The sequence below is a fragment of the Thalassophryne amazonica genome, chromosome 3 (genome assembly GCF_902500255.1).
Source record: "Thalassophryne amazonica chromosome 3, fThaAma1.1, whole genome shotgun sequence".
In the NCBI taxonomy this organism is placed as follows: domain Eukaryota; kingdom Metazoa; phylum Chordata; class Actinopteri; order Batrachoidiformes; family Batrachoididae; genus Thalassophryne; species Thalassophryne amazonica.
In genome coordinates this window covers 22,758,655-22,772,455 of record NC_047105.1, presented here as the reverse complement: position 1 = coordinate 22,772,455, position 13,801 = coordinate 22,758,655, and the positions used below count along the sequence as shown (strand labels likewise).

At 41.5% G+C, this 13,801-nt stretch overlaps 1 protein-coding gene across 2 annotated transcripts; it reads right to left on the bottom strand.

Annotated features, from left to right (window-relative positions):
* Window positions 1–1,312: 1,312 nt before the first annotated feature.
* Window positions 1,313–13,246, bottom strand: eif6 (eukaryotic translation initiation factor 6). Of its 2 annotated transcripts, XM_034165911.1 has the most exons (7): window positions 13,165–13,246; window positions 12,801–12,939; window positions 6,859–6,944; window positions 6,561–6,736; window positions 6,301–6,477; window positions 2,987–3,171; window positions 1,313–2,278 (listed from the first exon to the last, which is right to left on the bottom strand). In XM_034165911.1, exons 2-7 carry the CDS (start codon window positions 12,905–12,907, stop codon window positions 2,269–2,271), a joined length of 741 nt encoding a protein of 246 aa, XP_034021802.1. In that variant the 5' UTR covers window positions 12,908–12,939; window positions 13,165–13,246; the 3' UTR covers window positions 1,313–2,268. The 2 variants fall into 2 exon arrangements, with proteins under 2 accessions (XP_034021802.1, XP_034021801.1); XM_034165910.1 differs by lacking the exon at window positions 13,165–13,246 and having other exon boundaries at window positions 12,801–12,958.
* Between the last annotated feature and the right edge of the window lie 555 nt (window positions 13,247–13,801).

The window sequence follows — 13,801 nt, the reverse complement described above, 5'->3', positions numbered from 1 at the left end:
CAATTCTTGGAAGCTGAAAATGTCCCAGTTCTTGCATGGCCGGCATACTCACTGGACATGTCACCCATTGAGCATGTTTGGGATGCTCTGGACCGGCGTATACGACAACGTGTACCAGTTCCTGCCAATATCCAGCAACTTCGCACTGCCATTGAAGAGGAGTGGACCAACATTCCACAGGCCACAATTGACAACCTGATCAACTCTATGTGAAGATGTGTTGCACTGCATGAGGCAAATGGTGGTCACACCAGATACTGACTGGTATCCCCCCCAATAAAACAAAACTGCACCTTTCAGAGTGGCCTTGTATTGTGGACAGTCTAAGGCACACCTGTGCACTAATCATGGTGTCTAATCAGCATCTTGATATGGCACACCTGTGAGGTGGGATGTATTATCTCAGCAAAGGAGAAGTGCTCACTATCAGATTTAGACTGGTTTGTGAACAATATTTGAGGGAAATGGTGATATTGTGTATGTGTTAAAAGTTTTAGATCTTTGAGTTCATCTCATACAAAATGGGAGCAAAACCAAAAGTGTCGCGTTTATATTTTTGTTGATTGTAAATTCAGCATTATTTCATCATAAAAGACTGAGGACGCAGTCAGAGCACAGCAGCCAAACAAGCTGCTGCTGCATTCACTGCACCTCCATCATTTCAAAGCATCACAGTATCGCCTTGTTTCTGCTTAAAACTTACTTTAGAATGATTTTTAAGAGGTTTTACCTTGTCATCTGATTGGTAATAACCCCATTAATCCATTTGATCGCTTTGGGTGAAGAGACAGTCTCAAGATGAGCTGCTGAGCTCCGAAATGACGCATGTGCAGTGGAAGCAGGGCGGACCAATTTTTAGGGCAGGACCATTCGGTCTGCGACATCGGGTACCTGATGTTGCACAAATTTATTTGAGCATTGTATGCAACTTTTTGTGAGCCAACTGTGTACTTTTTGTGTACATTTATCATACAGCTTCTTTGAGCAGGGGTGGTGGTCAAGTGGTTAGTGCGCTTGGTTGCAGTGCCAAAGTGTCCCAGTTCAAACCCCACCCGTCACATTTCTCCATGTAAGGTGGGGCTGTGTCAGGAAGGGCATCTGGCGTAAAACTTGTGCCAATTCAACATGCAGAGCCACCTCGGATCTGCTGTGGCGAGCCTGACTGAAAACACAAGGGAGCAGCCGAACAAATTCTCTGGAACAAAACCCCAGCTGACAGCGTGTGGAGCTCAATCAGAACCACGTTAAGAGGAGGATTCATTTTATTTTACAGGAACTGTCCACAAAGAAATATCTGCCACATTCACTACTATCAGTGACAAGTTAAACCTTTTTTTTTTTTTTTTTTTTGCACACCACGTCAGCACATTCACATAATCGCAGTTTATTCAGAAACATTCTGACATGGTCTGAGGCAGTGTCACGCCCACTCATTAACCCCTCGTTACAGAGTCTGACATTTAACAGACGTTTTCACACCAGAACCCCGTTTCAAGGCTAGAAGAAGAGCAGAATCATTCTCTGACAAAACACACACACACACACAAAACCTTTCTGGAAGTAAATCTCAGCACAAACGGGATATCACTTTTTTCTGTGCACCTTATTTTCTACAAGTTATGATCGGAGCAAAAGTTTTCCTTCACAGTGGAAAAAAAAAAAGATGTGAATTTTGACAAACCGTTGGTGCTGAGAGAAGCTGACATCATGTCTGTAAACTTTAGGTTTTTTTTTTTGTTGTACAGATCATTTATTTTGAGCCTTTACTGTAACTAGTCTGTTGAAGGCCAACGTGTAAAACTGCAGACTTAAAACTGGTTCCAGTGACGCTGCAGGTGATTCCACTGATGAACACAAAGGGGGAGGGGCAATCAGCTGATGGTGTTTTGGAGAAGTGAGAACTCCAGATCTCTGGAACTAGCCTGAGGCCAGTGCTCTTCAAAGTTGAGCATTTCATCCTGAATTTTGACACTAATTTTGCAGCCAAACTTTCACAGTACTGCTCTTTTTTATTATTATTCCCTAATGACTAAAAAATGCCTTCTTAATTTTGTGCATCAGTTCATGAAGGTCTGCAGCAAACCTCTGTGTATGTCAGTTCTGGATCATCTCCAGCCGACCCGCTCAGACCCACTCACTGCCACAGACGGCGGTCTGTGGGTTGAGGGTGGCACCTGTGACTCCTCAGTGGAAGTGTGGAAGGAGGCGTGGGGAGGTTATGGGTGAGACAAGGAGAACCGCTGCAGAACCCCTCAGCACAGAGAAGACTTACGCCAAACTGAGAAGAGGAGAGCAGACGGTCAGAGTTGGACAACCTGATGGATATCTGAGCAAAGAAAACATGAATACATTTCTACTCATAGGAGGAAAAAGTGGGAGGAGCTATTATTATTCCCAATATGCATACCACCCCCCATCCCCCCCAAATTGAGTCTGCATAAATGCACCCACACCAATACAATACAGCAATATCTCCACCTGGTGGACATTTACCATGAATGCAGGTTTAGTAGAATTTCACCAAAAGCTCCAGTTCAATAAGAATAAAAGTTCCAGCTTTAATTTGAGGGTATGAATATTTAAAGTGGTGACTCCAGAAACAACTGTGGACTCACAAGACCTCTACATGTGGGGAAATCTCACGTGGACACGTTTCATGCAGATTCTTCAGCAAATGCACATTTATAGTGAGAAGACAAACCACCAGGTTTGTTCACCAATTCTGACTGAAACGTCCCAGTGGATCCAGTGGAAAATAAGCCAGACTAATGAAATAAACCTGGATGTTTGGAAATCCTGTTTTATGGAATGGACCCCAGTTGACATTCGCACAACAGCATTAAAAGCGTTCATAAGGTTTCGTAATAAATATCACTGATGTCAAAAGCTGTCAAAGCATCACAAGCATGTATTTGTCTCTTAAAGTGCAGATCCACTGTAACAAGGTCAACCGAGCACCATCATGGTTTTGTAGCGCGTGTGTCACCTGTCAATCAGCGAGTCCCTCATGCTGGTGGCAATGGCGGAAGGCTGCGCCATGTCGCTCAGCCTGAAGACGCTCTCAATGACGGACAGCTCCGTGCTGGTGGTGTCCAGGCCGCAGAACGCACACCAGTCATTCACCACCATCCCCGCCGCGATGACCTCGCTGCCCCGGTTCACAGTCCCAGCCTGAACACAAAGTAAGCTTTAGCACCACAAAATAACATGCATTAATTATATCAAACACACTCTGACTTTGGACGCATCTGTTTGATGATTTCTTTGGATTATCAAAAAATGAATTTTTCATAAAATTGTGCAAAATAAATAAATAAATAAAAAATAAAAAAAAAAAAAAAACAGTTGATAAACAGGTCTCGTCAAATGTATGGATGTGAACATACAAGTCACACTGGACTATAAAGGACAGATGAGAGGTGAACAGTGGCTTTACACAAGAAGCCTTCAGCTTGTGGTGTGTGCCACAAGGATGCTAAAATTCCATAAGCAACATGCATTGAACAACATTTTTTCTGTTATTTGATGCAGATGTACACAGACTGCTGAAACACAGTGAGTCTACAATAAAAGTGGGTCCATTCAAATTTTTTCCCCTCATCAGCTCTCTAATTTTGTTTTTTTCTGCATTATTGTAGTGTAATTTTACAACAGTTTCTTTTGTTTAGTGCACTGATTCCCATAAAACCACTATATAGTTTTTTTTTTTTTAATTATTATTGTTATTAGTGTAATTACAAATGTAGTATTTTTTGGTATACTTTAAGTCACACTGGAGTATAACTCGCAGAACTTCACAAACTAGTAAAGAAGAGCGGTCTGAGAGCACAATGTTCCCCGCTGGGGAGTGCTGATTCAGTACTAGGGCTGCATATATCGATTATTTTAATAAATCGAGCATTCTATCGTTTATTCTGGCAATTAATCGGATAAAAAGTACTTTTGTGTTTTTAAACATCAACAGTCCAGGGCTCTCCCTAAGCAATGGCACAATGTCTCTGCGCCATCACACAGATTGTCAAATTTAGTGTATCCCTTTCTGTTTTCCTGGGTAATTATTTAATTTGTAATAACTTAAGTTTTTTTTTTTTTTTTTTAAATAAAAGTTGGTGGACTGGGTCGCTGCATGAAATTTTTTTTTTTAATCCCTTTTTGTCTGCGAATCAGCAGATGCATTTCAGCTGGAGGTTTGGGTGGTAAAAGATGGTTTGTGAAGCGTTGTGTGTTGCCCAAAAAAGTGAAAATTAAAAAGTGAAGCACTCAGTGCAAGTCTGAGGAAAACACAGAAGAAAGAGAGGATCTTCTTTCAGAGTCTGTTTGTCAGTGTGGCCGGGGACGGAGCTGTGACTCGTCTGGTGTGAGGGGTGTGCCGAGAGCCCCTCACACCAGGCAGAGAGAGACAGCAGCTTGCCGCGGGCGAAGAGCCACTCCCCACGTAGAGCAGAGAGCAGCCAGCGGACAAAACTGTTTCTTTTAAAAGAGAAACACACTGCTTTGCTTTAAATATGCAGTAAGCTTTTGAGATGATCAGCATGGACCCTCTTTCTCCTAAAAGGCTTTATTTCACCTCGTGTGTCGGGCTGGAAAGATGTAGCTTTTGTGCTAAAAGGATCAGCGCTTACATGGCCTACATGCATGCTCAAGTCTTCTTGTTTTTTTCTGTGGACATTATAGCGCCACACACAGGCCTGACTTATGTACTACAACGTTAAATTAAGTTTTGAGGCCTCAAACATTATTTGTAATCGAATTATTCGAGTTACTTGACTAATCGTTTCAGCCCTATTCAGTCCAAGTGCTTTCTACATTCTGATAATATTTCCAGGTATCTGATAGTTGATTTCAGAATGCAGACACCAACTAGTGAAACTGGCAGTGTCTATGCTAATCTTGTGCAATATTACAATATGCGTGTAACCTATAACAAGGAATTGTACCTCTCCCAAAATTCCTACAAAATGTGAGAGGGCTTGATCTCAGAATGCAGGCACCCTTTGAGGGAGACAAACAGCGCCATGACATAATCCCCCTTTTGGGCCTTGGGCCAGCAGGAGATAACAACTGACATATGTGGAAAATTACGGAAATACCTTCAGTGAGCTGAAAAATAGCTAGCCGGTCAATGTTTCCTACGTCGTCTATACATCACTGACATAAATATGAGTTCTGGGTGTTACTCATGAATCTCAACATCTAGCTGGTTTCACTGGACATTGTCCAGACTGGTGCCACCAGGTTTGGGGCAAATCTGCAATATGTCAGCACTAGTAAAACCACTTGGAGGTCCTGAGGAACTAGTCCCAGACAGCTGTCGAGCCAGGAGGAGTGAGGATAGAATGTGAAAACGGTAGTATTTTATGTTACTGTGTGTCTTCTATTCTTTTTACTTATGTTTTAATTCATTTTGTTCTGCTTTTGAAAATGATAGTAGAGAAGCTTGAATCTTCGACTGGACTGGGTTGCTTGACGCGAGGACGTTTCGCTTAAAATCGCAGAAGCTTCCTCAGCTAAAATTCTTGCTCTGGTGGTCTGACTTCTGTCTTGAATCTTGTAGAGAAGAATAATCAAGAAGTCACAAAAGCTGGAGTTTTAATCCTATCCAGACCTCTCCTACCGAGAGGCAGACTGCTATAGGCTAGTGACTAAACAATAACTCTAATTAGCACCTATTGTGCTCTAGTTAGCACCCTCCTAATGACAGGGCAGCCGTCCCTCCTAATGATGGGACGGACCCTCTATGATGGCTCCCTTGACGACTCTGCTGATGACGTGAATGACTCATTACCATGAACAAAAGACTGAAACTGCTTTGACCTGAGTACCCCATTGTAAACAGGGGATAAAGAGGGTCCGTCCCATCATTAGGAGGGACAGCTGCCCTGTCATTAGGAGGGTGCTAACTAGAGCACAATAGGTGCTAATTAGAGCTATTGTTTAGTCAGTAGCCTATAGCAGTCTGCCTCTCGGTAGGAGGGGTCTGGTCAGGTTTAAAACTCCAGCTTTTGTGACTTCTTGATTATTCTTCTCTACAAGAGTCAAGACAGAAGTCAGACCACCAGAGCAAGAATTTTAGCTGAGGAAGCTTCTGCGATTTGAAGCGAAACGTCCTCGCATCAAGCAACCCAGTCCAGTCGAAGATTCAAGCTTCTCTACTATGGAAACCACCTGGACAACTGAGAGTCTACACAAAAACATTTTTTAAATGATGTTTGTGAAGCACATTGAGGCGACCTCCTCACGATTATAAGTTCATAAATTTGAATTCTGAATTTTCGATAAACACTAAACTCCATCACTCACCACAAGAGGAACTTGCAGCAGAGCCGACAGTTCGTCCTGGTCTTCTATTGAGGTTTTGGGGTGGACCAGACCTCCCTGGTTGCTGAAAGCACAGTAGGAGCCGACCAGAACCTGACCTGCTACCGTCTGACGGAAAACCTCCACCTTCAGAGTGTCTGCGAGGATTTCTTCTGTTTCCTGAGAGGGGGAGACAGCGAGCACATCAACAAAACGTAAGCCAATGTTTCCCAATCTTAATCCCAATAACACGAGTGGCTCACCCTGTCCAGGTCAGGGTGGACCAGTGCGACATAGTCGTTGCAGGCGATGACGTTTCCAAGAGCAGAGAGCCTCTCCTCAACTCTCTGGATCCTCACGGCATCTGGCAGGCAGTTTCTGATATGCTGCAGCTCCTGGTCTGTCGTGCTGCTTGGCAGCAGGAGGCCGTGACGGTTACCTGGCGACAGAGTGACAAAGGACAGGATCAAGAGGACAAAAGTCTGCAAACTCCCTGCCCAGAGATTCCCAATAAACGTTTTTTTTAATGTTGTTGGTAATAAAATATTGCGTGTAACTCACCCACACACATTCTTCCGATGATGCGACAGCTCGCTATAGAAGCGTGAACCACGGGGATGGTTTCTGACAGTTCACCCTCAAACACACTGCGACCAAAACACAAGCAACACGACTAGGTTTTGGTCAACCAAGATATTTAATGAGGTCACTCAGTCATGTGAAAAACTGCAAATTTGTGTGTGGTGATGGGATTAACACTATATATATGAATAAACCAAATAAATAAATTAGTAGATGCCTCATACGACAGTCATGATTGAAATTCTGTGTTAATTAATTACACCACTGCTTCCCAAAGTGTGACTAATTTGTTTCATTATTTCTAATAACATTGTAAACACAATCAAAGCTTTCAGTAGGTTTATTACAAAACTGAAAATTCGAAGCCCTTTTTAAATGTTTTTTTTGTTGTTTGTTTTAATGACTTCTCACTGGCCACCTGCAGTACCGTCATGGCCCACCAGAGGTCTGCAATTAACCATAATTTTCATATTCAATAAATGTGTTGATTATTTTCTTGCTTAATCAATTAGTTGTTTGAATCATAAAAAGTCAATAAAGTGATATTCAGGTTAGTTATTACCAGAGAGGAGAAGAGAAACCACAAAAATACTTGTTCCAAAAATCAACAAACAAAAACTCAAAAGGACTAAACACATTTGAAAATACTTTTAATTTAGTATCTGATTAATCATTGCAGCTCAACAGGCGAGTCATTAAAAGGAAACTTTTAGTTTCAGACCTGTCAGATATTTGCACATATATATTTATTTCAAGACTGAAAAAAACAAGTACAACCTTTCCAGAGAGGATTTTTTTTGTACCAAGATAACTGTAAATTATACAGACTAAGATTAGTGCAATCTACCCATATATGATATCTACTAAAAACAACTGATGGTAAGTGTGCACACAGAGTATACAACTGCTATTGTGTTTTTGCATTCTCAAATAGTGATGGACCATAAGTATTTCCGTAGAGGACAGTTTTTGACAGACGGAGAGTTACACCCCAATATTAACAACTTCTTCTTTGTCTTTCGGCTGTTCCTGTTAGGGGTCGCCACAGCAGATTAATCATTTCCATCTCACCCTCTCCACTGTATCTTCATCTGTCACACCAACTACCTGCATGTCCTCTCTTAGCACATCCATGAACCTCCTCTTTGGCCTCCATCTTCTCCTCCTGCCTGGTGGCTCCATCCCCAGGATCCTTCTCCCTATATACCCTGGATCCCTCCTCTGCACAAGTCCAAACCATCTCAATCTCGCCTCTCTGACTTCCGTCCCACCTGAGCTATCCCTCTGATATGTTCATTCATAATCTTGTCCATTCTTGTCACTCCCAAAGAGAATCTTAACATCTTCTCTGCCACCTCCAGCTCTGCCTCCTGTCTTTTTGTTAGTGCCACCGTCTCTAAGCCGTACAACTTAGCTGGTCTCACTACTGTCTTGTAAACTTTCCCCTTCACTCTTGCTGATGATCTTCGGTCACAAATCACTCCTGCCACCTTTCTCGACCCACTCCACCCTGCCTGCACTCTCTTCTTCACCTCTCTACCACACTCTCCATTACTTTGAACAGCTGACCCCAAATACTTAAACTCATCTACTTTCACCACTTCTACTCCTTGTAACTGCACTATTCCACTGGGCTCCCTCCCATTCACACACAAGTACTCAGTCTTGTTTCTACTGACTTTCATTCCCCTTCTCTCCAAAGCATATCTCCACCTCTCCAGACTAGACTCAACTTGCTCTCTACTCTCACTACAGATCACATCATCTGCAAACATCATAGTCCATGGGGACTCCTGTCTGATCTCGTCTGTCAACCTGTCCATCACCCCTGCAAACAAGAAAGGACTCAGAGCTGATCCTTGGTGTAATCCCACCTCCACCTTGAATGAGTCTGTCATTCCGATTGCGCATCTCATCGCTGTCACACGATTCTTGTACATGTCCTGCACTACCTTAACATACTTCTCTGCCACTCCAAACTTCCTCATACAATACCACAGCTCTTCTCTTGGCACCCTATCATAAGCTTTTTCTAAGTCCACAAACACACAATGTAACTCTTTCTGGCCTTCTCTGTACTTCAACAGAATTCTCAGAGCAAACATTGCATCTGTAGTGCTCTTTCTCAGCATGAAACCATATTGCTGCTCACAGATCTTCACCTGTTTTCTAAGCCTAGCTTCTACTACTCTTTCCCATAACGTCATGCTGTGGCTGATCAACTTTATGCCTCTGTAGTTACTGCAGCTCTGCACATCACCCTTGTTCTTGAAAATAGGAACCAGCACACTTCGTCTCCACTCCTCAGGCATCCTCTCACTTTCCAAGATTTTATTAAACAATCTGGTTAGAAACTCTACTACCATCTCTCCTAGACATTTCCATGCCTCCACTGGAATGTCATCTGGACCAACTGCCTTTCCACTCTTCATCCTCTTTATAGCAGCCCTCACTTCTTCCTTACTAATCTCTTGTACTTCCTGATTTACTCTCACCACATCATCAAGCCTTTTCTCTCGCTCATTTTCTTTATTCATCAGCTCTTCAAAATATTCCCTCCACCTTCTCAGCACACACTCACTTGTCAGCACATTACCATGTGCATCTTTTACCACCCTAACCTGCTGCCCTTTGTCTGGCCAAGCGGTACAAGTCCTTTTCTCCTTCCTTACTATTCAACTTCTTGTACAGCTTGCAATATGCCTTTTCCTTCGCTTTTGCCACTTCTCTTTTCGCCTTACACCGCATCTCCTTGTACTCCTGTCTACTTTCTTCATCTCTCAGACTATCCCAAAACTTTTTCACCAACCTCTTTCTCCTTATGCTTTCCTGGACCTCTTCATTCTACCACCAAGTCTCCTTGTCTTCCTTCCACTGTCCAGATGTCACACCCAGTACTGTCCTAGCTGTCTCCCTCACCACATCTGCAGTACTTTTCCAGTTGTCCAAAACTGTTTCCCCTCCAACCAGTGCTTCTCTCACCTGCTCGCTAAATTTCACACAACATTCTTCCTCCTTCAGCTTCCACCATCTGATCCTTTTTTGAGCTCTCACTCTCTTCTTCTTCTTTACCTCTAAAGTCATCCTACAAACAACCATCCTATGCTGTCTAACGACACTCTCTCCTGCCACCACCTTGCAGTCTGATTTCTTTTAGCTTGCATCTCCTATAAAGAATGTAGTCCACCTGTGTGCACCTTCCTCCACTCATATGTTACCCTGTACTCCTCCCTTTTCTTAAAGTAGGTATTCACAACAGCCATTTCCATCCTTTTTGCAAAATCAACTACCATCTGAGGTACACATACTTTTGTGGCATCACCGGCAGTGCTTACCTCTTTCAAACAAACAATTATTCACCTAACACTGATGCCTGACTCTGAAATGCACTATTTCCAGAGAGGGCATTTTTGACCGACAAAGTCATTTTATTTTTGAATGCCTGTTTCAAGTCATTTCCCCACTGGGCAATGATCCTGGGAGTTAGATTGTTATACAGTAGGCTTTGATAGGGAAATTAGTCCATTTAGTGTTTACCTACAAAATACATAGTAGTTCTGGCTAGGGCAGTCACAATTATTACAATATTCACCAATCGCGATTATTTTTCATATTTGCGAATATTTTTAATAATCGCGATTACTGTGAATTACTTATTTTATCCACAAAGTTGCATAAAATGACTCAGAATCTAACATCATCGTGCAGCAGCAGCCACATGCAGCCTCTCTGCCTCATTCACTCTGTTTCTCTCTTGTCTTGGTCGGATGGTTAGCGAGGCTCAGATAATAACATGGAGCGTGAGGAGGTTTTGGTTCCAAAGCCACGTACCACGGCACCGCTGTGGATGCATTTCAGTTTTAAGTAGGGCTGCCACGACTAGTCGACTAGTCACGACAGCGTTGACGATTGAAATCATTAACAACTAATTTACGTAGTAGTTGGCGAGTCAGTTATTTTATTTAAGTCTTTGTTTTTCCTCTCAATTCATAGTTTTACGCAGCTGTTCTGCCGTCATTTGGACATTTAAATTTTGAATAAGACGGCGGATTGAAACAGTGGTTGTCTTATTCAAAGCTGTTTAAAATGGGTAGCTTACCGAAGGAGCTGTGTGTATGTGCGTGCGCGCGCGGAGTCAACTCGCTACGGACTGCGAGGGAGGGAGCGAGATTCCTGAACGGAGGCACGAGACATTCCGTTCTGCTGTGAACCAGTGCACTTAAAAGACAGCGAGCGCGGAGTAGAGAGAGGATTTTAACCCGAGTGAGCATGTTAAAAAAAAAAAAAAAAACACACACCTTGGGGCTGCCTTTACTCTCTGTACTTCCTCTACACGTGTGGTTCTGATGGCACCGACCTGTTCACACCATGTGCGCGTCATATACTGAATTTATGAGATCACGAGATGAAATAAATAGTCAAATATCCTTAAAACATCCTTAAAAAAATGAGAATATATAAATGAACTGAGCAAAAATTACACATACACGGGTTAAAAAAAACCTGCTGTGGAGAAGCTGTGCAGTGATGTTCAGAGGCACAGATCACAAAAAGCTGAACTTTAACAGCGGTTTATTTTCCAGGTATTTGTTCAATCTTGAACTTAAAGTAGTGTTCAAGCACAAAACGTGACCGATGAGGGAAAAAAGGATGACTTCATCACACTAAAATGAACTGGAGTCAGAATAAAAATACAAGCTGCTGATTTCTGTTATTTTTCAAAGTTATTAAGCTGTAGCTATATGTTTTAATTATTTCAAAGTGAGTTGCCTCTTATTGTATTCTGATTTATTTATACAAAAAAAAAAAAAAAACATGGGGAGTGTAATCAGCCTGCATTGTTCTGTTAAGTTTATATCAGTTTTCCTGAACATATCCAGGTGTTTTTCCTTCTTTATAAGAGTTTGGTGTTTGCGTTTGCTCCACAAAGTTTTAAAACACAATAAAATGTTCACACTGTTCTTTATAGCAGTTCTGTAATTTCAGAAATTCAACAGAAACAACCATAAATCATAAGAAGTTGGGACTGTATGTAAAATGAAGATAAAAATAAAAATGTTGCACTATTCCCAGTTTCTCCACTCACAAAAGCCAAACTTTCTTCCAGAGTTGTGCAATTATACTATGATAGTAGAATACAAAGAAGGGGAAAAAAGAAAAAATAGACAATATAATCGTCAATTGCAATTATTTGCCTGACAATTAATCGTCTCCAGAAATTCCTAATCGTGACAGCCCTAGTTCTGGCAGCCCAACAAAATTAGACATGATGGAAATGACAGCTCTTTTGGTAAAAACCGGTATAATCAGAATTCTGCTTATAATTAAATGAGGATATCAAAACAAATTAATGTATGGCAAACTAAACTTTGTTGGACATTTCCACCTTGTTATTAAACCAAACTTTATCTTTAAAATGGACTAAATGAAAGACTTATTGTAAATACAAAATCACCACTTTTACTCCCAGTTGTCTTGAGACAAATCAGGGGATGGACACGTTAACATTTCCGAATCTGTCAATGTATCACGGACTTCATACAAAGAGTAGGGTGCTCTGTGCTGTAAATCCATCCGGAGGAGGCAGTTCTCAAAACACCAAGGGTGCAACAAAGAGACCAGAGAGGTAATCTATGACTTGAAATTTGATTTGGAAAAATATATGGGGGGAGAGATCAATTCCTTTATTTTTGTTGTTCCATAAATTATTAAAAAACGACAGTCGGTGTGTGACTCGTGTCAAACGTGTCATACATCACGTGATCAAACATAAAAGGTAGCAATCGGGTGACGTCAGACAGAGAAACTTCAGGGCTAATTTTTAGCCTTGATGGTACAAACTAACAGACATTAATTAAGATCCGGTCTCCTGACTGGAGCCGGTGACGGTGAAGTGCGAGTTTGTCTCCTGGTCTTCTGACCTGTAGAAGTTCTCGGATCCGCCGACGGCCACCAGGCAGTAAGTGTTGGACAGTTTGGCGAAACAGCCGATCTCGTTGTTTTTCTCAAACGCCGCTCTCACAGCCATGGCTAAGAATATTACCAAGGTCACCGCTTGTTCTGCAACACCACAGAGCCATTAAAAAGTTAAGGATAATAAAAACAACGAACTTTACAGCAAAAACCGAGGTTAGCCGCTGAGCTAGCGATGCTTTACGTGTGTAGAAGTAACGAATAAAAGACTTCAGACGAGTTACCACCGGATATGTTAAAGTTCAGGCCTCGTTAAAATAACATAGAATATACAACTCTCAGATTAAGTGGGTAAAATGATTAAAAACTTACCTTGGTGTTATTCCTGGCCTCCAAACTTACTGACCCACGTGTTAACTTCCGCAACGATGTTGACGTCATGACGTAGCCTACGTCAATACGTAAAAGACGGGGGGCGATGACAACTCTTCCCCCATAAAAAAAATAAATAAATAAATAAATAAATAATAGTAAAATAAAATAAAATTATCCCCTCCCTTATCTTTTCCGTTTACTAAATTAGTTTGTCTAAATTTTCCTTTTGTATGTTTTGGCAATATCTGTTTTCCGGTTTGTCAAAAGCTTTTTTTCTTTCATGACTGTTTTGTACATATTTTTATATATTCTTCTTTGTCTTCTAAACTTTTTCTGAGAAGTACGGTCGCATTATGTTTTTATTAAGTTGTGACTTTTGTATCTCTAAATTACCCATTAAGCTGCACAAATTTCATCAGGAGGTTCTACTATAGTGCAATTTGGTCTACAAAGTGTTTTTTAAGACAGCTCCACAAGGAATGTTTAATATGATAAAAGAAATGCTGCCCTATAACACAGTAGTTCCACAGTTATCTCTTATTGGGATTGATGGACTAAAAATCATACAATGTGATTTTATGATTTATTTATTTTTTTAGAGTCTGTCTCTCACAGTTGAAGTGTACCTACAATA

Coding starts and splice junctions, on each gene's coding strand:
- eif6 (XM_034165911.1), bottom strand. CDS start 12,907: ATGGCTGTGAGAGCGGCGTTTGAGAAAAACAACGAGATCGGCTGTTTC. Junction 6,737..6,858: donor CATCGGAAGAATGTGTGTGG/GTGAGTTACACG, acceptor CTCTGTCGCCAG/GTAACCGTCACGGCCTCCTG. Junction 6,478..6,560: donor TCCACCCTGACCTGGACAGG/GTGAGCCACTCG, acceptor TCCCCCTCTCAG/GAAACAGAAGAAATCCTCGC.